The sequence below is a fragment of the Mytilus galloprovincialis genome, chromosome 6, assembly GCF_965363235.1.
Source record: "Mytilus galloprovincialis chromosome 6, xbMytGall1.hap1.1, whole genome shotgun sequence".
NCBI classification, from domain to species: Eukaryota; Metazoa; Mollusca; class Bivalvia; order Mytilida; family Mytilidae; genus Mytilus; species Mytilus galloprovincialis.
In genome coordinates, this window is record NC_134843.1 from 47,344,357 (window position 1) to 47,359,290 (window position 14,934).

The 14,934-nt window shown below is 31.6% G+C and overlaps 1 protein-coding gene across 2 annotated transcripts in view; it reads left to right on the top strand.

Moving 5' to 3' along the window:
• LOC143079727 (protein sel-1 homolog 3-like) overlaps positions 1-14,934 on the top strand; it is a 108,180-nt gene that overhangs the window by 51,160 nt on the left and 42,086 nt on the right. Inside the window, exons 10-14 of one of the 2 annotated variants that reach the window (XM_076255271.1) lie at positions 2,072-2,206; positions 4,767-4,884; positions 6,863-7,044; positions 10,823-10,960; positions 13,339-13,401. In XM_076255271.1, the coding sequence (XP_076111386.1) occupies positions 2,072-2,206; positions 4,767-4,884; positions 6,863-7,044; positions 10,823-10,960; positions 13,339-13,401 (636 nt within the window). The remainder of the gene's footprint in view (positions 1-2,071; positions 2,207-4,766; positions 4,885-6,862; positions 7,045-10,822; positions 10,961-13,338; positions 13,402-14,934) is intronic. The other variant, XM_076255273.1, reaches the window with a different exon arrangement.

Here is a 14,934-nt window from a genome sequence, read left to right on the forward strand (position 1 = left end):
ATACTATACACTACAAAATACAATATATAACAAGTCAAAAAGGGTACAACATCGCCTTATAACAACTATAAAATGAACAAATATTAGATATTTCGGATAACAGATATGGCAGTTGAGATGTTACAACTACTGCATGGATAGCAGTCCTTAAATAAAAATAATAAAAAAATGCCTTAACCGATCCAAGTTGGTATAATATTTCAAATTTGACAACGGTAGGGCAATTGCAACAGAAACTACATATTTAAGCCTTCCAAACGAATAGCAGTTTAATAATGTGGCAAAATAAGTAAAATTTTATTTATTAAGGTAAAATAATTGAACGTGACTACGTACTTGTACATCACTCCCAAATGAATGGAGCCCTGTTAGTTAAACTGGTATGATTTTTTAAATTTAAACTGTAAATCCAGTGCGGAAGACAAAGTAACTGGAAACAAATGATAGTAGGAAAACAATCGGTTTAGGCATTTTTTGTTTTTTTGTTGTTTAAGCACTGCTATCCATGCAGTAGTTGTAATAGTCTATTTCCCGGCCGTTATTGAAATTCTTGACAATAATATTTGTATATTCCGAAGGCATACTGAATGTTTTACGGAGGGGACCAACCTATAGTTGTAACATCTCAATATATAATTTTCATGATTTTTACCGCAAGAAGGGAAACACCATGCATGTTGAAATTTCTGGCTTTATAACTTCTAAATCGATAAGTAAAACATGATGATCCTATAAATAGTCAAGTTTTAAATATTTTCCTTAGAACAACACAACATATTTGTGAATATTCACCAAGGAAGTTATCACTGAAGAGACATAAATTGTCGAAATGCGCATCTGGTGCAGGAAATTTGGTACCGTTAATGTTATTACTACCACTAGGTCGATGCCTCTGCTGGTGAACTGTTAGTCCCCGAGGGTATCACCAGCCCAGTAGCCAGTACTTCGGTACTGGCATAAAAATACGGATTGTTTGTGTTATTAAAATTTGCTGTTACAAAATGTTAGAAATAATTATAAATTAAGGAATGTATCTCCCTCATGCAAAGCTCTGATTCCTTTCACGGATTTGGCTATACTTTTTGAACCTTTTGGATTATAGCTCTTCATCTTTTATATAAGCTTTGGATTTCAAATATTTTTGCCACGAGCATCACTGAAGAGACATGTATTGTCGAAATGCGCATCTGCTGCAGGAATTTTGTTACTTTTAATGTTATTCAAAGACAAATTAGTTTTTGATCGAACACGAAGAAAGACTTAATTATCTGTGTAATTGAGATAATTTATATTTTTCAATCTACAACTAAGGGAAGTAAAACGAAAAAAAACGAGGTCGAGAAGTGCACATTATACTAGTAAAGTACCTAGGGTATTTTGCTTTTATGGGGGGAGTAAAATTTAAGAGAAATTATTAAACTTGGTGGGTTTTATATCGGGTTGTCATGTTCCTGCTACAATACATATGATATTGCTAATTGTTTACCTTAGTATATGCAGCTATTAGTCTCCATTTCTTCCAATGTGAATTTACTTTAATAAGTATAATTAATTGTTGTATTTGAATTTTAGCTAGAGTTCAAGTTAACATTGTAATCACACATTCGTACATTGAAAATTTACATACAACAAACAAATCGGAAGAATATGCGATATTAAAACCAATATGACAACAATCATCTACATTTAATGTGGGTCAAAAACTTTCTTCAACAATAAATAGTTTTTGCTTCTTTATAAAACATTTTGAAGCATTGTGAATTCTTTCTTTCTGAGTAAATGAGGAACAATATAGATTTATTGGGGAAGTTTATGTAATTTTTTATATTGTATTTTGCCTCTATATTAATATTGTTTATAGTAATCTATTTTTTAGCGGTTAAACATTTTGGGAATTATCCTTAAAATATAACATTTTTCATGAAGACCTGTTAATTCAAGCTTAACATTTTGTTAATGTGTATATTGAAGCAATACTAATATATTTCGTTTGCTATGCTTTAAAATTTGTTTTGGAAGAGGTCAAAATGATGTTATCTAGTTCTATTTATGCCATTGATGTCTATTATAGGAGAAGGGTTTAAGAAGCGTAAAAGCAGCACTACCAATATTAAAACAATCAGCCTGTTTTGGAAACTACGATGCGATGTTTATGGTGTCGGTAATATTGAACAATGGTATAGGAGTTAAAGCTGATGAAATACAGGTATTGCAATTACTATGGTTACATTTTTAAACAAATAGTTTCATATTTCATAAACATATTTGTGAATGCAACATTCAATGAGCGTCATTGAAGACTCATTTATGCGTCTGGCGTACTAAATTATTATCCTGGTACCTTTGATAACTATTACTTATCTTAAAAGCATCAAATGGATATCATGTATGTTCAATCAAAAGTGTGGATGAATGATTTTTAAATGTTTTTCATTATTTTTCGGTGATGGGTCATTTTTAAAGTCGATCTTTCTCTTAGTTTTGGTTTTAAATTATCAGTCTGTTTTAGTAAATAACAAGCGAAAGTGAGATACTGCTCACTGATGAAACCCCCTCCAAATACTACGGTAAATACAAAGTTGTTGAGTGATGAATTTGTAAATGCATAACACAGTATAGATGACTTATATCAGTGTTCCCAGCTAATATAAACCATGAAACGAAATGTCGATAATCTTTGTATTGTAGTTCATGAGAAATATGCGACGAAAATTTTCTACTTTGCTATAATGTGTTAAATGATACAAGTGTTCGGTAAACAGTTAGTTGTTGGGTGCTAAATCTGTAAATGCATCACACGGTATAGCTGACCTATTTAAACCCTGAAACCAAATTTTAGATATTATTATGAGAAAGATGTGATGAAAAAAATCATGGGACGGAAAGACAGATGAACGGACGGATGGATGGATGGATGGATGGACTGACGGACGGGCGGACGGACGAATGGACGGGACAGACAGCAGTAAAACAGTATACATCCACTGTTTATAAGCGGGGTATAGTTATATGTTCAAAGCTTTCGAATCCAATAGCTATTAACGTTCTCTGTGAAACATCTATCGGACGACACAAAACGTCAAAAGCCATCTTTAGTCGATGACTGACGACTGACTTCTTTTGTGGTAGTATAAAGTTCTTAGTTATTGAAATCAAGAAGGTTGTTACAGAAAGATGTGAAAACTGAGGTCTGTATCATACAATAGGTAGGACAGAATATGGTGTATCAGTCATGCATATGTGAATATTATTATATTTTGTACCAATAAGTCAGTTTCGATGGTAGTGGACCGTCAATACCTAGGAATATAATCCTCCGAGTAAGCTAGTTATTCGGTACTGTAATGATTTAAATGATGTATTCTTAGTATAAAATATCCTCCTTAAATCAAATGTTTTTGATAATTATAGATTATTGTTGGTCATCTCAACGAGATTGATTTTCGATTGAGTCGATAAGGCGAAAGCGAGAAAAGCAATAGAGTTGAGATGATCAATGATAATGTGTTAAGGAGGTTCGCTACTCAGTTTCACAAAACAAGCTTTTCATAACACTAGTATATATTGATAGGCGATTATTTAGTTTAGTTATTTTAGTATTGGTATTGTCATATGATAAAGTCATGCCGAGTATAAGATGTACAGTTTTCTCTGCTTTCAAAATCTTTCTGTTTGAACCCGTCGACCTGGAACTTATCACTTATTGGTAATATTGATTTTTTGAAAAACAAAAGGGCCTGCAATGGAGTATGTTTTAATTAACAGCATTGTCCTTTATGAGTTATAAATAAAGTTGAATTCTTTGATTCTCTGTTTTACGTCATTCCGGCTAACAAATTGAAAACTGTACCTATACGCCTTATTTTAAATCCAGATTTTTAGTATTCGTATTGTCATCTTAGACAGTCGTACTGATTAAAATACTACAATAGGGAAAAATGTGACAATAATTGAATTTTGTAGTGTCAACCCTGTGATTTAACCCGTGTATAAAGCAAAATCCGAAATACACCGTTTGGTGGTGCGCTCAGATGCGGAACGTACAGATAAGGTGGCCAGAAACCAGTTATTTTACAATAAATCTTTAGAATTTCATAGATTTATGATTTCATTTTCTTGAAAATTCATTCAAGCTCATATACAAATAAAATGTATGGTTTCAAGGAACTAAGATGTGTGCGTGCTTATGTAAATATACAGAAAACCTTTAAATTTGGGTGTCTGACCAGCATGGAGATTTTAAAATTCTTAAATGCATTGCAAATAAGGCAAAAAATTTGATGCTCTGATACCAATCTGATTCTCAACTACAACCTGCAGAATCCTGGCGACAAGAGTTTTAGGCAAACTTCAAGAGATAAAGGATATTTAGTTAATTAGAGCCTTGTCCGAACCTATCCTTACCATCAAAATCTCAAGTTATTTTTGTTTACAGAAAAATGAATATTTTCCCTACTTTGATTGGATGCCGTCAAGTGAGGTGACAACAATTTTGACATCTGATTGGACCCATATGTGAAGGAAATCCCCAACCTGTGTATGCAACTACTTACTTGTGTAGTACACTAGCCTAGAATTTACATTCATCGAATTCTTTGATTTGTCTTTTTTACCCCATGACGGCTGACAAATTTGACCTCGTTATTTTAGTATTATAGATGAGGTCTCTGTTAAAAGTATTTGCAAGCAATTTATATTTATAATTCAGTTTCATGAGGTAATTTTCAAAATTTATTGATTCTAATTCGTGCGTTTTCTGTTTTTAGAGTCAGGCATACCTTCTCCTCGCTGCAAGAGGCCAACATCGTCTTTCATCACTTAGTCTTGGTCACAAACATATGTATGGTTTAGATGGAGTGCCAGTAGATAAGGAGCAAGCTTACCGTAAGTGCAAATTTCAACTACAATGCATAAAAAAGAAGTTAGTTATAACTTTTTCGTAGTAGCATATACATGTACCGTAAGTCACTGGTGGTAAGCGGATGGTCGTAAATTAAAGAGATGGGTACCTGTGAAGTGCTAAACGGAAGAAAAATTTAAACGAATTAAAAAAAATAATTTAAAAAGTACAAAATGAAATGAACAGTCACTGTTACCTCAAAATATAATGTATAAAATTAACCAATACGCAAATAGTTGTAAGCGATTAAATTCAACAACAATGTAAATTTCTCATAAGTTGAGATTTCATTTTAAAACAAGAAACACAGTTCTGGTTATGATCTTTCTTCGTTACGAATAAAGAAAAGGCGTTTTTAACAAATTGTACATCACATGAAATAACAGTATCCTGATATTTTTTCTTTAGATTTTGCATCTATTGAAAAGGTAAACTTTTAAAAAACTATTATGTACCTTCTACATGAAGGTGGAATTAAAAAAAAATCTACAATTAAAAAAAAATGATACTTTAAGTCGAAAGAGCATAAGTACGGAATCAAAATAATGTTATGGATGTCGTTATCGAGATTAGATCATACCCGCGATTTCGAAGGTCCGTATACGTACCTGAATTAAAGAAGACACGCCATGTTCTTAGCCTGGATTTTGAGAAGTCGTATTGTCATTTGGAAGTCAAGCTGATTATAAGGTGCAATATCGAAGTTCAGGTATAAATATTATACGTTGTTATAGCAATCCTGAATTCGCCTATAGGTACCATGCTATCCGCTATACACACTGAACTTAAGAATGGAATCAAATACATGTAGGAGTAGCTTGTAGCCAGGATAATATTAAAAAGATAAAACTTTATGCCTCAGCTTAGAATGCTGGTCTTTTAAAGCTGAATACATTCATACAATATGAACATATAACATAAACATTGTTTTCAACCTGCATATGTAGGTGATAGTGGCCGCAGTACATTTTGTTCTACCATGTAATATTATCCTGGCTACAAACTACTGATATTTGATCCTACTTGACTTACTTATTTGATTGGTTAATTACCCCGATGTAAATAACACCCCATCCTTGTTCACCTCGGAATAATGTTTTGGGTTCTTTGGCTGGCAAATGAGAAATCGAAATAAAACGGAAGTTCGCGTCCGGGTGACATTTTTCATAATATTTAGTTAAGTTCCTTGTGTTATATTAAGATATATAGGATTTTGTCTGAGACAAGTGCCTGTCCAGTTATTATAGAATGTTGAAAATGTATGTATTATACACCTCATTTGTGGACCTCATGTTTGTGGTTCCCCCAAATTTTATTGTTTTCTGTTTGGTAAAAATCTAATATAAAGATCAATGGCAGTCAGCAGGATTTAAGAACATCAGTTGTTTGACATGTCAGTCAAATGTGTTTTGTTAAAATATACTTTTTCACTTTTTTGGTCTTTTGGAAAAAGTTGTGTGTGCTGTATTTAGACCCCTCTACCACGAAATTTGTTTTACATGACAAGTATACAAATTGTGGTTTTTATTCCACGCACTCATATGTTTGAACGTTGTTTTCAATTTAGTCTTTTTTATATTTTTTCGTTTGGACTGTATCATATTTTCCCTCGGGTTCATTTTAAAATTTAAATGCGTATGTTTATATAAAAATACAAAGTAGACACGGATGTGTATTTTTGACATCCCAAGACCACAATAGTCCCCTTTTGATTTTTTCATTGTCTACTAATGTAGTCCTTATTGTAGACTGTTTACTACATTCCACCACATCCATCCCCAACAGCAAGTAACAGAGGGGTAAAAATACATTAAAATTGTAGTTGTAAATCTCATGAATTATTTGTTTGTTACAATTTAATAAATATATAATATTCAAAATATTTAATTTAAGAGTTTCGTTAAAATTTCTGCAGATTCTTAAATATTTGTTATTAAATAAATTGATAAATATATCTTTTAGCGTATCTTAAGTATGTTGCTGATACAACCAGGGAGGACAAAGAAATATATAAAAACACAGACGTTTACACAGAATCAATCAGACTAACTGATGAGGATCAAATAAAACAGCAGACGGATGAAGATGGAGACATATTTCATTGGCTTAAGTTCCAAGCAAAGAAAGGTGTGCTGTCTGCCCAGGTAATATGAATTTGTGGTACCCGGATCAAGTATGGCAGGACCTGTGGTAGATAACATGCACATAGCTCAAATGTATGTTATTTTTTTTTTTAAATGATAATTTTTGGCTGACGAAGCATTCATTGAACTACGATTCGCTAACCACTGCAACTATATTCTCTCTACATATACCTGTTAAGTAAATAACATTGCAAACATATTAACAGTAGTGAGCACTATTTTGTTTTCATAAATGCACAAAATTACATTCAAACCAGTCTTCGTATAACTACACTGAACTGTAGTCAAGTTACGCGTTTGGTAATTCATTGATAACATTCTGGCTATCACAAACTTATAACGGCCAAAAAATCCAAAACAACAACAATCATAGCATGCACGAGAATTGAAACCGGTGACCGACAATGGAAATTACTATGTTACTACGAACGTAAAAACAAAGATTTTTATAGTTTAGTTTACTATGCTAATCCTTGGTCAAAAGAATTGTGATGGTGTGATTTTCAATAGTTTGGTCGATATATTATAATTGTGATATCTTTCATTTAGTAATGCATGTACTAGGGGTATAGGGGGAGAGTTGAGATCTCAAAAAACATGTTTTACCCCGCCGCAATTATGCGCCTGGCCCAAGTCAGGAGCCTCTGGCCTTTGTTGGTCTTGTATGATTTTTTATTTTAGTTTCTTGTGTATAATATGGAGTTTAGACGGACGTCCATTATCACTGAACTAGTATAACTATTTGTTTAGGGGCCAGCTTAAGGACGCCTCCGGGTGCGGGAGTTTCTCACTACATTGAAGACCCATTTGGTGGCCTTAGGTTGTTGTCGCTTTGACACATTCCCAATTTCCGTTCTCATTTTTATTATACTGTATGCACCCAGCTACACAATTATTATGTACCGCATGATAATGAAAAATAGAAGATTAAAGGATATTTTTTTTTTTATTTTATCTTTATTCAATTCTTCAACATATATATACAACAGATATATTACATATTACACAAAAATATCACAAGGCAATGTTTTTAAGTATAATCACATATATAATCAGCACAATAATTAGAAATTAAATGTTATGACACCTTCGGTTTCTTGTACCAGAATATTATTCTTTAAAAAGTGTTTCTCAAAAACATTTCTCATACATCTTGCATCACACAAATATTCATACAGGTAAGTTATATAATGTTTTACAGTGTATTTAAATAGTCTAATAAGATCAACATTACTGTTTAAATTTTTAAGTAAATTCCTTCTTCTTAAGATACAATATCTTGCTACAGATAACATGAAATTGACAAAACTTACATTTACGCCTTTGATAGATCCAAATAAACCAAACATAAATACCTCTTCATACACTAAATTATCAATTTTGTCAGAGTCAACATTATCAAATAAAACTGACAACTTTTGTTGCATAAACAGATGAAATTCTACTAATTCAGAACATAATAGAAATAAATGAGTGATATTTTCTACTTCCTTTTCACATACATCACATACATTGTAATTTATAAGTTTCATAGTCATAAGTTTAGAATTTGTGAAAATACAATAATGTGCTATTTTGAAATCTAGATCAATTAATATAGATGGTTTCCAATAAAAATTAACGTTTTTCCATACTTTACAAAGATCATTCTCTTCAATCTCAAAAACTGCCGTCCACTTTTTATAGCAAATAGGATGCTGACATAGTTTACTAGTAAGTAATAAATACAATTCTTTTTTCGAGCACATAGAAAACTCTGACAATTTATCTTTGAAAATGACATTAAATATTTATAGAGCGAGAAACATTTCTCCTATGAATATTTTTATGAATAATTTCTGTCCATTCTTTAGGCAATACAACTTTTAAAGTATTATATCTTTTTACAATACTGTTAATATCACAATGATTAGTTACATTTTGTATCATCTCAACTATAGCCATTTCTGGTAAATAAACCTAAAGGATAAATACATGTACCACTTTTATACGGTTAATGTAGACAACAAATGGAAGTGTTTAACGACCTTGACTGGCTATACAGCCCTCGCACGGTCGGTTTAATGTAGACACAAGGTATACCGCCATCTTGTATTGTACAATCACAGTAAAAAAAATCGGTCTAGTTATTTGCCTAAATCTGCAAATATGGAGACCGATTTGCAATATAAAGGTTAGACTGTTTAAGAATATAAAGAAAACTTGGTAATTTATTGTATAATGCAAAATATTCAAACAAATATCATTTTTTTGTTTTTAGAATCATTTTTTTTCAAATGAGTCATTTAAGGGAAGATAACTCTTTTAGTAAAAAAAAATTTATACTGGACTGATAGGGAATTTTTTTCTTTTTGCTTGTAGCAAGAAAACAAGTTCAGTGACACCATTTTTTCTTTTTATTTTCTGTTACAAAACATATCTTTTCACAATTTATTTAAAAATTCTATATCAAAGATTTTTTTTTATGCACACAAATGTGTTTTTCCATGGACCAAAGTTAGGCAATTTTCAACGAATCATAGCTTGAAAAATAGCACGGTGACCCATACTTTTTATAATATTTTTGAAAAGAACATAGTAAAATCTTCATTTTGGCTAAGTATAAGAAAATTCTGTCTCAAAAAATATTTACTTATGATCTACCTTAAATACACGATATTTTTACACACTGACGGGATAAATAATATCCTAGGTTATTATCCTGACAATGTCGTAGTTACTTGTAAAAGAGATATCATAATAAAGATCAATCATAGTAATTAATGATTGATTGCACATTTCTCTTTGATTTCCATGCTATAACACGAACACACCGCGAATAGATTAGCGTTTGGTCATTTAGAAATAACTAATCATACACGGAGCAAATTGTCCCTGAAATATAGAAACGATCAACAGTAATATTGTATCACATTAGCACGTGAAGGAACACAATTGACATACTGTGCTAAGAAAATTATTACGTTAATTAATCGAGTTCATTTCATTCATATTTTCTTATTGGTTTTCATTGCACACAAATAAGGATTGTAGCTTAACAGACAGAAAAAATGCACAGGGTCATTACAGAACTTTTTGAGAGAAAACAGTTGATTTGAATATTTCGCCGTGAAAACTGTTAAGATTTTAAAATTCAAAATGTTAACTATTGCACAAAATTATAAAATCAATAGTATGGTCATTTTTATAAATTTACTGTTTGCCAAAGTTTAAATTAAAAATAAAAAAAGTCAGTAGAATTGCAGTTGTTATGTTTAGTTCGTTTCTGTGTGTGTTGCATTGTCTTTTGATTTTTGTTGTGTTTCTTGTTTCGTTGTTTTCATCTTATAGCTGATGTGTTTCCCTCGGTTTTAGTTTGTAACCTGGATTTGTTTCCTCTCAATCGAGTTATGCCTTTCGAACAACGGTATACTTCTGTTTCCTTTATTTAGCTAGCTTTAACAAGGTTTAATCCACCATTTTCTACATAAGAAAATGCCTGTACCATTTCAGGAATATGACAGTTGTTATCCATTCGTTTGATGTGTTTGAACGTTTGATTTTGTCGTTTGATGAGGGACTTTCCGTTTTGAATTTTTCCACTAAAAGTGGGAGGTTCAGCTATCCGTTGAATAACATCGGTTTCGTTAAGTCATTTTTAATGAACTTGTCCTTTTAAAGTGTTATTGGCCTTCGGTATGGTTGTTTTTTAGGTTTATTTTTATAGTTGTCTAGTTGGCGATCATACCACATCTTCTAATCTTATATAATTTTGAAATGGGAATCTTCTTCATTGCAGCAAAACATTGGCAGAGCTTTATTTTGGGGATCACAAGGGTTAAAGCGTAATATTCATACAGCCTTGCAATACTTGCGGATGAGTGCCGAAACAGAAGATGCTCAGTCCATGTATGACTACGGTATCATTCTGCTAAGGGTAAGACATGTTTACTGCAAAACCTATTTCGGCCCAAGGTGTGTGCAACACATTATTTTTTCAGAAATGAATGCGTGCAGCCCTAAATAAATAATTTGTAAACTTAATATACATAGTTGTAACAAATACCTTGGCATTTAATCTATAACTTGTTTTTTGAAGAAGTACAGTAACTTCCAAATGTCCCTTATGCTTTTTTTTAATGAAAGGTATTGGATTTAAAGGGGCACTAGCTACGAGATATATGAAAAATCTAATATAATTTTTTTTTGCTCAACCATTAATGAAATGCAAATAGTGAAATAATAATTCACTTTAAGCAGCCAGTGTGGTTCATTTTTGTTTAAATAAGCTAAAGAAAATTGATTATGAGTTATTCACTTGCAAGTGAATAATTCGACCTCATTGAATCCGTATTCATCTGAACTTCAATTTAACCCCTTAGTTTGAGACGGATAGCACGTGCATTGTATGTGTAAACAAAAATTTAAGGAAAATAATGTCAACATTGAAAGTGAAACAAAGGTAAATCATTTGTATTTAGTGACTGATTCGATCCACAAAAAAAAACATTATTATACAGGTAAAAACGATGATAAACATTTATTTTTCATCTATGATATGAAATTATATAGACCTAAAATAATCCAACGGCACGAATTTGCTTAATCTATGTATATCTATATTTATGTTTAAATCGCTTATATGTGCATCAGATGACTTTAGATGTCAACTCGATAATAAATTAGATGTCGTTTAGAATAAAATACACACGAAACGAGTTTTATGCCAGTGCCCTGTTAATTGTTTATTTTAGACTTTTAATAGTTTGGATAAATGTTTTACATTGTTATAAATCAAATACGACAATATGATTAAAATCGGTGAACATGAATTTCACAGCTAGTGCCCCTTTAAGAAACCAAATATATATATAAAGTGAAATTGATTTCTCCACTAGTACTGTTCGAACGAATTTTCTTCCCTCCCGATACGATAATAACAAACGTTTTTTTAGTATAGCAGATTGTGCAGCAGAATATATACAAAACACTTCATGTCATCATAATTCTAAAGAATTTCGTGACGTATAGTATTCGGCTTTCATTTTTAATTAGGTCTTTCCACTTTAAAAAGAATAAATGTGACTAGCATTTCAAATGATCAGTTATCCCAGATGCTAATTAAGACCAAACAACAAATTGGCAGTATTTGGCCACAGCCTTTAATATTATATTCTCATAATTTATACATGTTGTATATAACTGAAAAATGAGGTTACCCGCATATTGCTGATTATGGCAACCGTACTGTCATATATATATATATATATAAATTACTACCACAGATAATGGTAACTGAAGATAGGATTAAAACAATTTGGAAATCACCGTGGGAACACAGGTGATGGATCGAAACCCTTACATTGTTCATCTAGATCTGTAGTAAATGATCCTATTCATAAAACAAAATGTTTTTTGATGCAGCGAATTATGCAAATCACAGGCCTAATAAATTCAGTCTTTGTTGGAAGGTTCGATAACTTCGATCAGACTTCTTCACAGGTCCTGTCTGTCCAAATGGCCAAATACATATAGGTGTTCAAACAATTGACAACTGAAACATCACCTGAAATTATAAATTACAACACAGGCAGTATCTTATTCTAATACATTGTATTTACAATAAATATACATTTCGAGAGGAGGGAGGGATTTTGAATAAAATTTTCCTCTGATAAGTTATTTAAGCAGCCTCTCCTGTTGGACCCAAATTAAAAAAGGATCGTGACGTCAAATTGTATGGTTCACTAACCACCAATGAAATTTGAGTTTTCCTAAACTCACTAATAACCAACCAATGAAATAGTACAGCGCACCGTGATAACTGAATTTAAGTACAGGACTTAAATTCTATTAAGACAAAACAAGTCAATTGTTATCTTAGTTTTTGGTTCTATCGTTTTCCGTTTTAAAGGTGTCAGATCACCAATTCAAAATCTCTATATATTCAGCCAAATTTTGCAATTTTCCCAGCTTTTTCAATATTTTACATTTAACTTCATAGAAAACAGGCACATCCTGCATTGTACATGTATCAACTTTCTAAATGCCAATGTGCAACCCATGTATACATGTTTCTACTGCCTTTTGGGAGAAAATTACTATTCAAAAAGCTTTGTTGTTTAGTTTAAGTAAACAATAACTTCAAAGGCACTATTTTATGTTAGAGTAGGGCTACTTTAACATACATTCTAAATTGGAGGGAATAAATTGGTGGTCTCACACCTAAGTCATACTGATTTTTTTCTAATAACGAAAATAAACTATAATAGACGAAGTCATATTTAGTCCATTTGTATGCTGGTGTATTTATAGGGACATGGCACATCTGTAAATGAGACTGAGGCTATGACGCACATTAAAAAGTCTGCAGAAAAGGTAAGCTATGCTCATATAGAAGTTGTGAATATAAATAAACGATTTTAGTTTTACAAGTATCTATACTACCTCTACCCTGAAACAAATCAAGGTTAGATAGATAGATGATTTTGTGTCCCTTAGTTTGCTAGCTCCTTTTTAAGAAATTTTTACACGGGCTGCAATATCTGATATAGCCTATTCACAACAAGGGGATAACTAAATAAATGCTATTGCAGTTTTGCCCAAAAAACAAAGAATGCTCACCATGGAAACTGATGTCATCTCTTTTGTCATAACTTTCAATTCACTTTCATCGAACTCTTGTCGTAAATAATAATGTACAAATTGACACATTGATCAGGATGTGCTGTATTCTCTTTTTCAAGTTCAGTTAAATAGATGAAATTTTAAAAAAAATGATATTTTCCAATTACATTAGAATTCCTTCTCTCCGTTATAAAGCATTTTGTCGAAAGCAATGATTTTTCTAAATCCTGTGGTCACATGTATGACACTAAAGTAAACATAACGCTAATGTTTTAAACAATATCATTACAAATGAATATGGGCTGTTTTTGACAATACACTGCACAAATATCGGGTACTAGTATCATTAAGTCATGCTAAATTACTGAAATCTTCACAATTTTAGCATTTTAGTTAAAATTATAGACGGTTTCCGTCATAAATGAAAGTGGCCGCATTCGTGTTCATTCATAATATTTAAATGTAAGTTGTATTTGATGATGATACATAACATATATAAAGGTTGAGGATGAACGCGGATGCGGCCACTTTAATTTTTGACAAAAACCATCTGAAAAGTGACGTTTTTTGGCATATTTAATAGATTTTTTATATTTATGCTTGAATCGGAGCGTTTTTAATGACTAAATCAGTTAAAATCTTTCACATAAACTAATTGAATCTATTGAAATAGACACTTAAGTGTTTAAAAAGTGTCCAACATTTTTCGTTAGATGAACCTGAAATTTGAGATTTGAAGAATAGTCAACTCAAACACAATCTGAACATTAAAAGGTGTACTCGACTTCCTGTTTTGTATGCAAACATTGCCCATTGGTTTTAAATTGGTTCGCCTAAAACGGTCATTAGAAGCAGAGTTGCATATTGATGTTAAAAAAAGATAAATCTGTTATCTTGTGGTGATTTTTTTCGGCGAAATTTATGCCTGTGCACAAAAATGAATAACATATTTTTGCACCTACCACAGTCGACTGCTTTGTGAAAATTTGTCTATCAAACCAAATTTTAAGAATATTTCACAATTTTATACAATAATGTAAGCAAAAACACATACATAAGATGTATAAAATACTAAATAAGCACATCCATTAAACTTTTAAATCCCATGGAAACAGATTTAGACAAATCAAAATACCAAAATATTCTTTTTTTAATGGTCAGGTAAACCAGTTAGCGTTTTGGTATTTGATATTCGCTCCTTCAGAGGTTTAACCAGTTGATCGATTTATCGTTGACAAAAGTTGGAAAAATACATATTTTTTTAAATGAAAACCACCCCCTTTT